The sequence below is a fragment of the Scyliorhinus torazame genome, chromosome 6, assembly GCF_047496885.1.
Source record: "Scyliorhinus torazame isolate Kashiwa2021f chromosome 6, sScyTor2.1, whole genome shotgun sequence".
Taxonomy (NCBI): Eukaryota; Metazoa; Chordata; class Chondrichthyes; order Carcharhiniformes; family Scyliorhinidae; genus Scyliorhinus; species Scyliorhinus torazame.
In genome coordinates this window covers 153,896,825-153,914,675 of record NC_092712.1, presented here as the reverse complement: position 1 = coordinate 153,914,675, position 17,851 = coordinate 153,896,825, and the positions used below count along the sequence as shown (strand labels likewise).

At 38.9% G+C, this 17,851-nt stretch overlaps 1 protein-coding gene across 5 annotated transcripts in view; it reads left to right on the top strand.

The window, feature by feature from the left end:
* LOC140425084 (uncharacterized) overlaps positions 1–16,129 on the top strand; it is a 103,726-nt gene extending 87,597 nt beyond the window's left edge. For 4 of the 5 annotated variants that reach the window (XM_072508954.1, XM_072508953.1, XM_072508952.1 and 1 more), the window contains 4 exons: positions 355–426; positions 3,270–3,371; positions 8,566–8,689; positions 12,146–16,129. In XM_072508954.1, coding sequence (XP_072365055.1) covers positions 355–426; positions 3,270–3,371; positions 8,566–8,689; positions 12,146–12,354 — 507 coding nt within the window. In that variant the 3' untranslated portion in view covers positions 12,355–16,129. The remainder of the gene's footprint in view (positions 1–354; positions 427–3,269; positions 3,372–8,565; positions 8,690–12,145) is intronic. The other variant, XM_072508956.1, reaches the window with a different exon arrangement.
* The last annotated feature ends 1,722 nt before the right edge of the window (positions 16,130–17,851 follow it).

The following is a 17,851-nucleotide window of genomic DNA, read 5'->3' as shown; positions in this document are numbered from 1 at the left end:
ACTGAGGTTCTAAATCCCACCCTGAAAAAAGACACACACAACTTACCCCCCAATAATAATGACTACCCCCCACTAACAGCTGATGGTGATTAACTCTTTGAAATAGGAAATGAATGGTTGCCACCTCGGGTAGAATCCCTCCACTACTGCCCTCCCCCACACACACATGCGATGGTATTGGATAACAAGCCATGATTCCCATTTTTCTTTCCGTATTGTGGTTTAGCCATGCTCTGTTTTCAGATTTACTTTCATATATGATCTTACAAATTGTGATAGAACTTAAATGTACCTGCAAATTAAATTTATAGCATTGAACAAAACTGCCTCATGAATTTTCTCCTTCCATCTTAGAGTGAGTATTCCAAGCCGCAGGGCTTTCCCGATGCGATTGATCTTAAAAGAAAGAAACTCTATGAGTATTTGGTGAGTCTAAATTCATTTGTCTGTGGTCAGTAAGAGGTATAATGTAATGAGCTAAAGCTCACCGGTTAATTCTGAACTTGAACTTTTTAAATAGTGCCGTAACAAAGTACCATACTGTATATAGGAATGACGGTGGGGTAGTAGCAATGTCACTAGCCGAGTAATCCAGAGCCCCAGATTAAGGCTCTGGGAACAAGGACCACTGTGGCGGCGAGTAGAATTTTAATTCAGTTAATAAATCTGAAATTGAAAATTTGTCCCGTTAGGGTGACCATGTCACCATTGTCAGAAAAATCTAACTTGTTCATTAATGTGTTTTAAGAATGGAAATCTGCCATTCTTATTCGGTCGGGCCTGCGTGTGACTCCAGACCCACAGCAGTATAGTTGACTCAATGTGCCCTGAAATGGGCAAGCAAGCCAACGGGTTCAAAGGCAATTAAGGATCTGCAACAAATGCTGACCTTATCAGTAGGGGAATTAAGGGTTACGGAGAGAAGGCAGGAAAATGTACCTGGCTGATCTTATTGAATGTCGGAGCAGCCTACAACTGTTCTTATTTCTTGTGGTCTTGCCAGTGATACCTGCAACCCATGATGGAATAAAAACAACTAATTGCAATGTTTAGCTTACTTATGCTTTCATGTTCGTTCTGTTTGGAAGGACTCGTATAATGGTCCATTAACTCAAACGATGAAGCTATGAGTAAATTAGGGCTAGCCTTTTTAAAGAAGACAACTTCACTGCTGGCTCTGACAGTATAAAACAAGAAAATTGATATATCTTACTCATAAATCTTCCTTCCGAAATTTTGAATGCTGAGATCCGTGGAAGTTAATGGATTTAATATTAATGGGGGAGATGGTGATTGAGAAAATAATGGGACTCGAGGTAGTCAAATCTTGAGGATTTAATGATTTCCGCATCAGTGTTGAAGGAAAAGTGTATTGCTCACAATTTTCCAAAGCATCCTTGCTTCAGGTGTTTTGCTTTTTTTTATTGGAAAACTGCAAGTGCACTTTTGTTATTTAGGAAGTGGGAGAGGGAAGACCAGTTAACTACAGATATATTGTTATGGGCCAGAGTTAGAGAACCCCAAAGTGTAGCATGGAGTTCATCTGACCCACAACTTTTAATAAATTGTGGTATGGGGAGCACATGGCCCACTCTACAGGTGTGGTACAGCAGAAATGGAAAAGTATTATTTAAAGCAAAACAATGTTTATTCTATGAACTCAAGTTAATCTTGTAAAACATACAGTGAACATCTTAGCAACCATCAATTAAAATACAACCCCCAAAGAATACAACACGAAGTAATCCTTAATAACTTCCCAAACAACATCCAGAAGACAAAAGAAACACCTTTTAACAGAAGCACATTAGGTTTACATTCACTACTGAGAACATTTATAATTCTGAATTCACCAAATGATCAAGAGCTAGTCTTTTCATGGCAGAGAGAACAGCAGTACACCTGCTCTGTCTGGCTTCAGCTTCAACACTGAAAATGAAACTAAAACACACCCTGCAGCAAACAGCCTAAAACAAAAGTAAAAAGCTGACAGACAGCCCAGCTCCACCCACTCTCTGACATCACTGCAGTAGTAAACACCCATTTCTTAAAGGCACTCTCATTACAGATATTTATGTACACACCCATTTATAAACACCCATTTCTTAAAGGTACTCTCACATGACAATATCAATTTAACATTATTGGATCTATAGTCGGACAGCAAATCAGACAGAGCGACTGAGCACTTGGTTGAGTGAGTCAAAGAGTCTACCTGGATTTGTGATGAATCATGTCTGAATAATCCACTTAATCTTTTTGAGCAGGTCAATATCATGGTGAGTAGAGGTGTTTAAATTGTATATTGTGTCTAATTGCAAGCAAGTCGTAGGCATCAACTGGGATTTGCTTGTAGTCCTTCAGACACAGACTAAACTCTTGTTGAGTGAGGCGGCGTATGTTTGTAATGTGTAACTCTGTAAATAAATGTTCATATAAATGAATGTAGATTGGCACCGGTCCTATCCTTTATCAGCTGGCTTTCTGGTCTAGAATGGTAGCAGGAAATTATTGCCTGAAGAAAAATGTTGGAAACTAAGAAATATTCAGACAGGAAACTATAATCCTTGTAGCCATTTGTTGAATAAGGATGAAAGCAAATGTAAATTGTCATGGTATGATTACTCTCCAATGTTCTGAACAGAAGAATGAAGTGGATATGTGGACATCTAAGGTCTGAAGTCCTGCCATATTAGATATGAATGTTGGTGGACAATTAAACAACTAACTGGAGGGGAAGGCTCCACAAATATTCCCATCCCCAATGACGGGGAAAGCCCAGCACATCAGTGCAAAATACATGGCTGAAACATGATAAGAAATTGTCACAAGTAATCTTTACCATACATTAACATATGTAAACCTCATTGATCTTCCCAAATGCCTATGAGCTGTTTCTCCTCATAAGCCAATCACATTTGACTCCTATCTAAACTGCCTTCTAAACTCATTGCTGGAGAGCGACTTATCTCATTGGGGCTTTTTGAATACTGGCTACTGCTGCCCAGACAGACTTCCACCCATTGCTGGACATCTTGCATCCTATTATGTATTGTTAGATTTGTTTTACTGCTGATGCTAGGCAGATTTATGACACATGACATTGGTATATTTGAAAAAATAATGTAGTATGCAAGCAGCAGTAAGTCACCTGGTCACATCACATTCAGATTATTGTGGCTAGTTCTGGATGCAGGACCTGTTTCTGACTGGAATAATTTGATGTTCTATAGTGAGGTTTGACAATGTAACTTTGTGTTTACTTACAGCAACGCTTTCAGATAAAAAGTGAAGACGATGCCAGTTTTGTTCTGAAGGTCACAAAGGCTTTCAAGGATGCATTGATCAGTTACTATCAAAAGAAAGAAACTGTGAGTATTTTAAAATTCTTCCAATGGATGAACCATGTGTCTATATGTAGAGAATGGTTCCGAGTTCTCATTTAAAATTCTACATTTTCACAACAATTGCTTTTTTTGGTTCTCGTAATATATGATCTGCTTTGTAGCTTAAGAAGATTGTATTTCTCATTTCAGGTTTTTGTTTTCAGTTTTCTTGCTCGACACAATTGTTGCAAGTATCTCTTGGTTCACTGCTCCGCACTATCCAAAAACAAAATGCTGTGTTTCCTCACAGCAATCTGAATATGCCATGTAGGGAACAAACATGCCATGCACACGCACAGCATTTCCTTTAAGATGTTTAGCTGCGTGGCAGCAAGACGGCCATGCACAGCAAACTGACGTTAGAGGTAACATTGCTGCACTGATGTGTGGCAGCTGTCGAATATAGTGTTATATCTGCAATTTGTCTCAAAAGGTCTATTTTATTAATTGATAGCACTGGTTGTAGACCAGTAATCTAAATTCTTCTCATTGAATGGTGGTTGTTTCATTGAATGGTGGTTGTTGCACCATGCAGCATTTTCAGCCAATGCATTTGCAGTCAAATTACACAGATTAATGGGAATTGCGTGGTGGTTTTCTAATTTGGTGTAGCAGCTGTCTTAAATTCCACCAGCATTATTAGTATATTGAATTATAGTTTTTTTTTTAAATTTAGAGTACCCAATTCATTTTTTCCAATTAAGGGGCAATTTAGCATGGCCAATCCACCTAACTTGCACATTTTTAGGTTGTGGGGGCAAAACCCACACAAACACTGGGAGAATGTGCAAACTCCACACGGACAGTGACCCAGAGCCGGGATCGAACCTGGGATCTCAGCGCAGTGAGGCCACAGTGCTGCCTATTGAATTATAGTTAATGTCTGCTAGTCAATAATTTATTTTACCTTTTGGATTGAAAAAAAAAAGTAAAATTTTGAAGCACACTAATAGTTCTATGTTTGCATTGTTCAGTTTCCAATCTCAATTAGGTATTTTTGCCACCCAGAAGGTAGGAAGTTTGTTTTTAACATGCCCATTCACTTTTACCTGTACTGTCTTTTTCTGCCATCACTACCTGGAATCTGGAAGGAGACAACAGCAGAACTGGCACTGGGAAAGTCCAGAGCGGTGTAGGTTTCCTCAGTGCCCTTTCCAGAGTGAGTTACAATGTCATCAACTACTTTGGATCATAATTAGGATGACTAACTCATATCTCCGAAGTAGTGAACGCAATTACTAATCTTATGCAGGCATACAGGGCAGCTGATTTCCTGCTTTTATGAATAAAATCTGCCAAGTAGTCATTCATAGTAAAAGATTGTGCTACTTAATACAATGTAATGAGTAGATGATACTTCATTAAAGTTTATTCTTGCAGAACGACCAGTGTCTTTTCTTGTTTTGTGTGTTTGTTTTGCACTCTCTTGCACTCTTGACAGACGAAAAACCATGTCGAAACTTGATCCATTGGAAGTGAATCAAGAAGCATAATCTGTGCCACCACTATTTACACAAGCATCCACTATATCAAACAGAGGTCTCACTCTGCAGTTTTTGCACGCAGGACAATTTGCAACTCAAAGAATTGTGTGTTCACCAAAATCTATCAGCACTGAAACATTGTCTTTAATTAGTTACATTATAAAACAGCTTGATACAGGGGCTTAGGTGCATCTTGTCCAGTGTGTCAAAACCATATTAAGGTCTCCTATCATATGGAAAGAATCGTCCTGTACTAACTGGACTTAACATTTGAAGAGGTTTTGTAAACACTTCACTTTTTGGCTGGGATGAAGACCTTGTACTACATTTCAGTTCTACATCGAGGTGATTGGCTGTTATTTCTCCTCAGCTGAGGTTTTGGTATCAACTGCCTCAGACTTCTGTTTCTCGTTCTGACCTCCGTGAAATTACTTACCAAGACAATGTTAAATGCTTCTTTTTTCTGCAGCAGACTTCTTCCTTCACAAACAACTGGATTATTTTACAACTGACAATCATCAGCACAGATAACTTGCATGGCTTTAGCCATTAACATTTATTAAGATGTGGAAAATTAAGGTTCCATTCATGGTTGTTTTATCTTATGACACCTCGAGCTGTGCCATTTTCCTAGGGTAGTCTGACGGTGATTTGTGAGAACTTAGAGATGGAAATGAAGCAGATTTTTGTTCAGTTCTATGTGGGCAGAATAATGTTGCTTGGTATTGCCTACTTGTAGGTTTCATATTACAATTGTTCAGAACATTCTCGGTCTCCAATCTAGGTAGACCGTAGTGTTTTTTCTTTCAGCACAGCAGTTGCAGGAATGAAAGCAAATAAAAACAGAATACTGGAAAATCTCAGCAGGTCTGGCAGCAACTTTAAATGTGAAAGAGTCCACATTTCAAGTCTGCATGACTTCTTCAGAATTGCACAAATGACTTGTGTGTTCTAAGTTCAAACAGGAAATGTATAAATTCCAAATGAGGGTCTTCTGTTGATGTTACCGAAGTCTTCATCTTAAAGTAAGTAAAGTCGCCATAGTCCCAGATGACAATAGGCTGTTTTCTCCTTTGAGGGAGAGAGCTGACTAGTGGTGATTTAACCTGAGCATCACCACACCTCCAACGAGGGGCAAGATTGAGAAGCTTGGCCTTAATGAATTACCTCAGGTGGTACGGGAATTGAACCCGCTCTGCATCACGATCTAGCTTTCAAGCAAACTTAGCTAAACCGACCCATCATTTATTGTAATCGCTAAGCTTTGATGTGAATGAGGAAAATACAGTAATCTATTTTAGTCTCTATTTTCAGACAACTGTTCATGTGTAAAGGAAGAGAGCTTGCTTATATTGTATATTGCCACACTCAATGTCACAAATGCTTCACATCAAGTAATTATTTTGAAGTGCAATGACATTACAAATTGAAGTGTGGCAGCCATTTTTTTGCAACAAGATTTCACTAGAGGAAAATAGATGAATGATGGGTCCACTTTATTTTGCCAAACTGTCGGTTGAAAGAATATTGATTAGAACACTTTGCAAACTCTGCTTTTCATATAGTGCAATGTAATCGTGAACATTGATCTTAAAGTATGTTCATATAAATAGCACCTGTACTACTTGGTGCACTGGGGTGCCAACCTGGATTATGTGCTCAATTCCTGAGTGAAGTTTGAAACGACCAGCTTCCAACAGTGCCATCAACTAATCCAAGGACTTCACAAATAAGAAGGCAGCTGGAAGGTGTGCAGTGGAGTTCATCATTCTGAGCTTTGGAATGGGTGTTTGGAGGAGAATCTTGATGTTAAGCAGACATTAGCACCCAGTTTCAGCAGTTGGTTCAGAAACTGCTAGAAAATTACCCAATGCGTTTCTGAACTCTTTTTAACTGCTCTTTGGGGAAGGAACTTCCTTCTGTCTCTGATCACTTAATTTTGCTCACCAAGAGACTTCCAGTGGTGGTACTTGTCAGACTATACTTACTGCTAAGGGCTTCAGCAGAGTCCCTTTACTATCTTTATTTCTCACTAACTTTAAATGTGAGTTACTTATTTTCCTCTACTACAACCAGAATGCATCAAGCAGATTGTTCCTGATGTACCTTTTGGTTATCTTTTTTCACATTAAAAACAAGTTTTGGGTGATTGGCACTGTTACCTGTGCTCAGGAATATAAACTTGTATAAACATGTTTCCATACAGTCAGATGAGTTTTACTTGATCTGGAAGTAGGTTGTCTTCACAAATAAGGATTTCAAGAACCATCATCTAAGCAATTTGAAGTGCAACTATTTGACTTAAATCATGAGCAGATCTGTAGGATGCTCACTGCAACAAGTCTGTCAATGCTTGTAGACGTTTTCTACATTTTTACATTGTTTAGGATGCGCAATGTTGCTGTTAAAATTATCCACTACCAAATAGAATTCCCATATGTTGTATGGCTGCAGAGACGGCTGATATATTTTCCCTTCCATCAAAATGACTGGCTGACTTTGATCTCCTGCATTCAAGAGTTACATCTTTACTTTAACAGCCAGACGTCCCATCGTGTGCTAATATGGGATATGGTTCACCCAGAGCTTTTAATTTCAAACTGACTTGGGGTATAACATATCGATCTTCCGTGTATTCCAGATTCAATTCATTTTTTCCCCAATTAAACTTTGACATGAAATAAAAATATTTTCCACAGCTTGCAAGTGAGGTTTTTTGCTCCAGTTTTGATTTATAACCTAATGGTTGTCTCATACCTGTCATGCTCTTGTGAGTGTTGGATACTTTCAGTATTCTGGTGAAGCCTTCACTCCTGACAGTGGGACAGCCTATCAAGCCTTGCGTGCAATACTGTAATCTGAAAAGTTTCATATGACTATTTGAAACTTCATGCATTTAGCGTTCTTATTGTTCATGGAAACGTTTGCCACACAAAATATTGCTGAAGTTAGTTAGCATTAGCTCTAATATTTTACTGGAACAGACTAATGCACTCTACTCTCTGTTCTTGTATTTGTTGTTGAACTTGACTTGAGTCATGCCACAGGAAAACTAAATTGGACTTGCAGATCATTTTTCAGGAATATATTCAACCTGTGCAGATGGAGAATAGTTTATTGTGATTGCTGCTTCTACTCTATCGTTGATCCTTTTCAGCAGAATTGCTGCTACTTGCTGCCTTGATCTCTCTACTAGGCAGAGAGCAGGCGGTCTTTGAATGGAATAGGGAACTTGCATAAATTTTCTTATTCTTCTCCCACAAATGTATTGTCTTCACATCACAAAACGGATCTTTTAAAGACGTCATCTTGAAATTTGCACTCTAGAATTTTCCATCTTCGCTGCTAATTTCAGAATAGCTTTATTACCATGAAATTACAGCTAAATTGAATAAAGCAGCTTGAAAATCAATACTGCTTGGGATCTGCATTTGTTTGTTTCACTGAACTCCAGTATCATACTCTGATCTTGTATTGATTACCAAAGGTACTTGACAGAAAATCCCAGTGATCTTTATTTACTGTCAGCCTAAAATGCTTCTTAAGTTGGAGTAAATAAACTAGAACTGGGTTTCTTCCTTTGAAAAAAACCCACTTTGTTCGTATGCTTTGTTGTTTTTTTTTAACTAAACAGTGTCTTCGTAGTTCTAGCTGTGTACCATTTCAAAACTTTTTTCCCTTGCCCAACCTCAAAGGACCCAGCCACGAGGCCAACATTGGATCAAAGAACCGCAAGATCCACCGGTATACCAGATGACTATTCCAGATATAATCCTGATGTGCCAACTTCAGCAGTACGAGGCTCAGAAAGCCCGAGAGGTAATTCAGATTTGAAAATTATCAGCAACATCTCTGTTTACAGGTGCCGTCAGGCAAACCAAATTACCTCTTGCCTCATTGGTATCTTTGCATTGGCTTCAATTGACCAATTGAGGACTTTGTCTGAAATTTAGCTTGAATCTTCAGGTAAGTGGAATGACAGCATTTGTAATAGTTCAGCACCTGAAGCTATGATCAAAAGCCATTTAAGATCCTAATTTATATTCTGGATCCAAAGTTCAGATTCCGCTATGGCTTGATCTGGCACACCAGCCTAGTCCAGTCTTTGGATTAGTTTCAGAAATGGTGACTGAAGTGCATCATTCTGGACCCAAACATGTATTCCTCTGCAATATTAGTTTGGGTTCGGAGGTCAAGGACCCAGCACTGGGATCCACATTGCATGAGAGTCAGCTGACATTGACTACAACAGCCAGTTGCTTTTGTTGATTTGCTGACCTTGGATGCATAATAAGTTACCCAAGATGCATATTCATCCATGCCAACTTTATTGTACTTTGGGCATAACTCCTCCTAAGTGGATTTGGAGTGGAGTTTCCAACTGCAAAATTGTATTTTGCAACCTCAGGTTGGAATGAATCCTTTTTTTTTTTAATTCAAAAGCCTGAAGGTTAAAACATTGAAGTCCTACTTGCAAGCAATGATACGTGACATCACCACAGTCAATGGGCAGTTGCAGTCACTTTGGTTCCAACATCCAAGGAAACTATCAACAGCACTATTTGCTTAACTAACCTTGGGTATATTACCAGCTGCTGAAGGTCCACCTTTATGCATGCCTGCATTTTTGTACCTTTGGGTAGTTCCTGTTGCGCACTTGGAGTTGTATTCACAGCTGCAAAATCTGCCCATTGCAAAACTGGGTTGGAGTGTATTTCAACCTTGTCGTTCTTTAAGGCTGAATCATTTAAGCCTTAGTTACAGGCAGTCCCAGCTTTTGGAGAGGCACCACTGCCACCACTCAGCAATTTAATTCACCTTGGTCCTAATAGCCAAGAAACTCCTCACCTCCACTCATGAGAGAACCTAGCAGAATGCTTTCTTCTACATCAAGGAAGGAGACCATTTTTTCTTAGCATTGAATTGAACTCCACCTCTGTTCATATCAAATTTCTTTGTCTTTAATGAATAAATGGCTTCAACCTCATAGCACGTTTACATGAAAAGAGTGCTGTAAACAGCATTCTGTGCTAGTCAAGTTGTTGATCACATTCTGTAATGTCAAGGACTGAATGGAATCTGAAACTGACATGTTTGAAGGTCTCATGAGCAGCCCTACTCATCCATTTGACTCCTAAATGAGTGGAGTCAAATTCTGTCCCTGAAAGTACAGGAACCACAGGACTTTATCCTACTGGCCCAGCTTAGAAGTGTTAGCACCACCTAAATTTAATAGGATTGAGCAATGCAGAGAGATCACATATCCATTTGAGTTGCACCCTTTTGGAGCTCCTCATGAAAGCACAAAAGTACCTTTTAACATATCGACATTCAAGTTGGCAAAAGGTCATTGTGTCTGTGACAGTTTGCATTGACTGGTGCTTGTGACTTCTCTATTTGCTGAGGCAGGTTTATCTTTGTGCTTTGACTATTGACGCTGAATGAAATCAACCAAAAAAAAAGCCCCTCCAAACAATCTTGAGTTTTGACATTGATTGTTGGCTGTAATAGCTAGAGGGAGCCTGTGCAAATGGTGTTTATTTCAGCAGAATTCACCCTCATATATGAGGTACAATCCACATTGAGAAGAGAGAACTCTGGGATATTCCAGATATCTTTAGCTTCCAGTTGATGCATCTTGGTAAATTTGTTCCATTTCAAGCTTGCATCGCCAGCTGCTGAACATATTCCCTGATGCCTCTTCCTTCCAGCTGGAAAATTAATGAATGCTATGTGCATACTGTTCGTTCTGGCTCATCAGACACCTACATGAACTTGTGAAACTGATTAAAATGCAGTTGAAGGCAGCAGTCAATGACTGAAATTGAAATTCAGTTGCTCATTTTTGGCTGGTTCCCTACACTTGCATTTGTTTTTTTGTTTTTAAATTTAATGTAGCCAATTCATTTTTTCCAATTAAGGGGCAATTTAGCGTGGCCAATCCACCTACCCTGCACAACTTTGGGTTGTGGGGGCAAAACCCATGCAAACATGCCGAGAATGTGCAAACTCCACACGGACAGTGACCCAGAGCCGGGATCGAACCTGGGAACTTGGCGCTGTGAGGCAGCAATGCTAACCACTGTGCTACCGTGCTGCCCCTACACTTGCATTTGTGCCTATGAATCTATCAAATGTATGAGTCAGACTTGGTAAGTAATTAGCTGGAAGACTTCAGAGACGATCCAAAGATTCACCAACATTTTTTATACCCTCACATTAACTAATATTTGTGTCATGAAAAATGGAACATGATGCATGTCATTGGTTCCAGGACACTACTTCTGCAATGGTTTGTGCCTCCAAGATCTAATGGGGAGCCTGGACCCGCTATTATTTTTTGGGGTGTGATTAAATGCCTGCAATTTTGTCAGATTTAAGTTTCTTGCTCTGATATAAAGTGAGCATTCTGCACCTCTGTGCTCTGGTGTGGCAGTGGTTGGCAAAGGGTGACAGATAGAAACATCTTTCACCTTAACTGTAGATCTGCTTCAAGGACAGGAAAGTTACAAGTGTTATTCCTGTACCTGCTGCTGGTAATTTCCAAGGACAGAGACTCAGACCTATCCTCAAGCAAAGGAGAACAAAACAGATATTTTAAAACAAAGTGTATGAGAACCCCTGGTCTGATAGTCACTGCATCCTGAGGGATTATGTCTGCAGTTATAGATCTTTATAATGCTAACTAAAAATGGCCAAGTATTTGTGCCGTCAAGTGCCCACAAATGTTGCCAGTACATGAACACTGCTCAGATCTCCATGGGTTGAATGTATACCCATACATAACTCAGAAACTGGTTAACCAAGATGTGCACAGAGGTTCAAGACCTCCGTATAAATGGACCCACGATTCTGATATTTAAATTTCTACGCTGCCAGTAATTGAACGTCTGTTACTGACATACTTTGCATGGCAGTGAACTGGTGAGAACAGCCATCACACAATTCTGACAAAGTATTTGAGAATTTGTTTCTACTAATCTGGTTTTGAAAAAATATTGTTTGGTGTCGATGTTTCAGATTTGGTATGTCATTATGGTGTTTGTGGCTACGAATTTCTGGAAATGGTTTATCATTTTCACCACGTCAAATTTAAATGCCTACTTCACCTAAGGATTTGAAAATGCAACTTGTAGCACCTAATGCTATCTTGCATTGTTTGTGGTATAATGAGATATTTGGGTAGTGCCTTGCTAAAATCTTTCAGACCCAACTTCACAGTCCATTTTTATTGTTAAGTCTTATTTATGTACTATTTTGCTCCATTTCTTTTAGGTGGTTATGATTGGAAACAGGATAATTTGGCAACAAACGTGAGACGATCACTTGACTCTTCATCATACCTATCCTCTGCAACTCCTGCCAGGGATTCTGCATTGTATTCCGCTTCAGGCAGGGGCTATTCGGCAGATTACAAATCTGGTATTCCGGATGTAAACTGGGGCATGAATAAAAGCGTGACCAATGCCTACTTTGGTCGCTAAGTTCATTGCAAGGGTGTATACATAAAATAATGGATGGTTGGGGCTGTGCATTGTGAATGTGGCACAACTGCAGCACAGCGCAAATTGATTTCTTATTCTGTAACCTCTCTGACCATCCATTTTACGATTGGTGTACTATTTTGTATTTGTTTCTTAAGTAGCTAGCATCTCCATATGAGTTCTGCTCTAACCCAAGCTCTCAATTAAACTGAAGTTCAATGAAATAGTATATTTCTCTCCCACCCTTTTTTCATCAGTTGAAAAACAAGCAGTAATGTCTAGAAGCAATGCTATAAATAGTTTATATTTTTTCTCCTGTCATTGAGCATTATATGTACACAACCTGATGTGCTTAAATAACTAGTTTAATTTGTGAAGTGTTATTTCTATCTCCACAGGCACTTGCATCGGTTACCGTTACTCAAACTTTCATATTATCCATGGGCAGGCAGACCATGGTGGCCATCAATTACAAGCCCCATCCTGTCCCCTCCCAACATCAACAAGTGTACTTGTAAGCAGGAAGCATTTGCAATCAGGAACTCTGGCTTCCAGCACTATCTTCCCCACAACTTTTTTCTTGGGAATACTGATTTATGTTGCCACTATTGTCTGAAATGGGATAACCATTCTGCAGAGACCAAAGGCTCGTGTTGAGTTGTTTTTCATGCCCTGTATAAGCTTGTACACACAATGCAATCAACAATTGATCTGTCATACCCATATAAAAGCCAATTAAAGTGAATATTTGGAAATTAAACTTTAATTCAGTTCAAGTGGTGAGACATTTTAGAAACAATAGTCATAAATAAAAGTGTTAACTTTTTAATATCTTCGTGGGGCAGCTTTAGAATCTGCTATTTTTTGTTCACTGATATTTACCATACTGGCATTCTAACTGGGATATTCAGCTCACAATTGCAGTTTAAATTAATTTTGTCATCAGATGCCAACTGACAATGCCATGTGGAGGGGTGCAAACATTCATGATGCAACCATTGGAGCTGGTATTGGAAAAAGTCTCCCAGTTCTGTTCTCTGAAGACTAGTTTGTTAGTGGGAAGCCTAAAAAGGAGCAAACCAGTTTATTAACCTGGTTTAAAGAAGAGCTTCTAAATTCCCTCCTGGCAGAGTTGACTTGGACAGTTTTTTGGCATGGACACTATCAAGTTATGAGCTAAAGCTGGCCACTGATGCACAAAGAGATTTGGCTGGTATATGTTTAATGCAACAATAAACGTTAATTTCAAGTTATGGCATCAAATTTAATTCACATCAAGCCGTGCAAAATGTAGCCAAGTTAGGCAACTTGCCTTAGTTGACAATTCTAAGAACACTCTCTGCCCCCCCCCCCCCCCTCCACCATCCATATGAATGACATGGTGGGAGAAATGCTTATTTATCTGGATGCAAGTAGCGTGACGATTTTGGTCAATATTTAGATAACAGCAATGACAGACATGTTTAAAGGCTACATTTTGGTGACTTAAGGAACTTTTTGCTGTAATGTAAATAACATGGAAGAAACACCGGGCGACTGAAGATGTTTCTCTGTTAGGCATGGAGCCAAAGTGTGCAAGCCTGAGTGTTTTTGTTGGTGTTGCATTGATTGTCTTGATTATAGATTAACACTTCTTAATTTCAAGAACCTTGGTGTTCTTATACACCTCATTAGAAATGTCCTGAAGCTGATAGCAATTTTTATATGCAAGTGATTGTTAACTAATCGTTTGAATATTGCATTTTCCTGGTAGCTTTTAAATTGCACCTTTTTCATTGGTTATATCTGCAAATTCATTTTGTAGAAAATGTTTAATATTAGAAAGCAGAATTGGAGAAATATGCATGATCATAGACAATTTCCTTATTTGGATTGTTCACAGGTATTGTCATTTTTGGTTATTTTAATATGTATTTCAAAAGATTGTTAAAATCTCAGATTTGCAGCTGTGGTTTCAAACCTGTGAAACTTTAACTTTGAATCATTTGTTGTATATGTGTGAATTCACATGTGAAAGCAAATTATGTCCTTAAGGAATAATCATCTTGCTCTTGTGAACTACAATTCAACAGTGTTTCCAACATTGAAACGACGCATTCAGTTCTTCCATCATTTTGAGTTCCAGTTTCAATTCCCAGTCGGTGTTGAGTTACCCAGTCTTTAATTAGGGTGCTATAATTGGTTGCAGCACCCATCAGTTGAAGAGGGGAAATATCAATTCGGGTTTCTGTATTTTATTACGATTCAGGGATTCTTGCTAACGTGTTTAGGTGTCAGCATTGACTCAGCTTAATGCTAATCTCAACGAGAATGTCTTTGTGCAGTTGATGTATTTGCTAATGATTACTTTGGGACATGCATGCATAATGACTAGTTGTGTTGGCAACTAGCATCCATGCATAGTAAGGAGAGAACCGGAGAAATTTGTCCATACGGTTGAGAAGTTTAAGTGTTTCCAACTTTAATATGCAGACAATTAGATCTCTATTAAGTACTAACCACAGCTCTAAATTTGAGCTGTGTTGGAGGGGAATTATTTCTAGTGGTGTAGCTTAGTTGAGAATGGGTCAGCATGGAGGCTGCATACTTTGCCAGAGGAGCCAAAATATTGGTAAATTAGATATCTTTGGTCATAACATTGAATCTTCTGATGGCTTATATTAGGGATCTAAATTAAGGTTGGCTGTTTTATGAGTTATGGAGTAGCCTGTTGGAAGGGCAGGAAAACTTGTCCAGTATGAAATGTACAAGCTCCTGAGTTCCTTACAAATTGAAATGGCTAATAAATGACAATACTTGTATGATAAAAAATAATACGCCTTCATAATTACTTTCCTCATAGGTGTATTCTACATTGGTAGATAGACAAAATATTAGAACTAATATTAGAGATTCAAAATTGCGTGGATCTGTTTTCTAACTAGGCCATTTTTCAATATGTGAAGCATTATTCTACATAATGTACATTATATTGTGTTGCCAAGCATCAACTGTGTCATGTGCCTGTACCTGAAGGTCATGAGATGTAAATGCTGATGCATGGAAAATTCATTTAGAGGCTATTAGATCTTAAGAACATCTGGTTCCTGAGTAAGTTGGATTTTCTTTTCTTGTTGGGAACATTTTTTTAAAATGAATTTAGAGTACCCAGTTCATTTTTTCCAATTAAGGGGCAATTTAGCGTGTTCAATCCACCTACCTTGCACGTCTTTGGGTTGTGGGGGCGAAGCCCACATAAACACGGGGAGAATGTACAAACTCCACAGGGACAGTGACCCAGAGCCGGGATCGAACCTGGGACCTCGGCTCCGTGAGACTGCAGTGCTACCATTGCACCCTCTTATTGGGAACATTTCTTTGCAGTTTTGAAGTAATTGACTTTATTTTTAATTATTTGACCTTTGCACAGAAAATACCTGAAGTGCAACAGGTTTGTTTTAAAATATGTAACTGTAAAATATTTTGTTTCAACTGGTATGGAGGTTAATTTATGATCAAAATGTCGCTGAAACATTATTTTTGCTTTTGAGTTTTGGTTACATGGCTGAAGAAAATGGTCAAGTTCCCTTTTTAGTGAAGAAGAAGGAATATCATTCTGTGAAAAGTGTACATTATTCTTTGATGCTAAGCAACAGTGATGCTCAAAATGTAAAGCTGCAGGAAAAGTGATCTATGTTTTGACTTATTTCTAACATTTTGTGAAGTTCATTCATGTTTCATCGCTGTTTAAATGTGGTGTTTGCTTCTAAGAAACCAAAATAAACTGAAAATTCAACATTGTGTTTGGAACAATTTCTTTTTCGCAACTCTGTCTGCAGTTGAGTAAAGATTTTGTATTTTACATCTTTCAGGGGGGCTGAAAAGACTGTTTTAAAATGTTTTCTTTCACGTCGCTAACTAGGCTCTTGGTTCCTAATAGCACAGTGGAGTTCCTACAATACATGAACTGTACTGGTTTGAAGAACGCAGCCCACCACATCTTCCTCTGGACAATTGGGAATGGACAATAAATGTTGGAATAGCCAGTGGCACCCACATACCATTAGTGAATATTAGAAGAAAATTACTGCCCATTCCTAATTGCATTTGACGGTGATGATGGACTGTTTTCTTGAACTGCAGTCTATGTAGTGTAGGTACACCCACAGTGCTGTAAGAAAGGAAATTGAATATTTTGACCGATCAAGAGTAAAGGAATGGCAATATAGTTCCATATCAGAATGGTGTGGCTTGGAGAACAACTTGGTGGCAGTGGTATTTTCATGTATCTGCTGCCTTTGTGGTAGAGTTCATGGATTTGGAAGGTGCTATTGAAGGAGTCTTGGATAGTTACAATGTAGCTTTTAGATGGTAGACACTATTGGCAGTGTGAGATGATGCCACTCAAATGCGCTACGTTTTCCTGGACGGTGTCAAGCTTGAGTTGTTGGAGCTGCACTCATCCAGGCAAGTGGAGAGCATTCCATCCATTTCTGACTTGTGCCTTGTAGATGCTGGACAGATTTTACAGAGTCAAGAGGTGAGTTACATTCCATCAAATTCTCAACCTCTGCCCAGCACAGTATTTATCTGGCTCGTCCAATTCAGTTTCTCATTGGTGCTGAGCTCCATGATGTTGATAGTGGGGGTATTCAGTGATGGTAATGTCATTGAATGTCATGGGAACATGGTTTAATTGTCTCTTGTTGGAAATAGTCATTGCCCTGCACTTGTATGGCAAGAATACTACCTGCCACCTCTCAGTCCAAGCCTGAATGTTGTCCAGGTCTTGCTGCATATGGACAGAGACTGCTTCAGTATCTGAGTCACAAATGGTACTGAAACATGTTAAACCATCAGCAAACACCCCACTTTGGACCTTTATGAAGGTAATTGATTAAGCAATTAAATGCTTGTGCCTAGGATGTTAGGTAGGATACTAACCTGAGGAACTCATCCAGCGATTGGACTGAACCCCTTGCTACTACAATCATCATGCTTTGTGCTAAGTAGAACCCCAACCAGTGGATATTTTCCCCTTCGTATCTATTTTCTACCCTCCTTTTTCAGCCAAATGCAACCTTATGTTCTCTGATAGTCAAGAAAGAATAAGCATCACAGTTTCCAGTAAAAAGCTTGGAAAGTCGAGTATCAGCTGGAATGTTACATAAATACGGCTAATTTTAATGACAAAGAAAATCAACTTCTGTGGTCATGAAATGTACATTTTGTAATCCCACATCTTTATGACTTAGACTAAATAGTATAATTTATTCTTTGGGAGTATGCATGAGAAGTTTGGCAGATTATAATCCCTGGCCTGCTTTTTAAAAATTAATAAGCTCTGCTTTTCCTACTTGCATGGTAATGTTATACAGTGCCCTTCCTAAATCTTTCCCTCCAAATGAGCACACTGCCCCCTTCAACCTAGCCACATAGTTTCTTCACAACCGTCATCAACCATAATCATACTTCCTCCTTGGATAAATAATTTTTCCCCAGGGCCAAATCATTCACA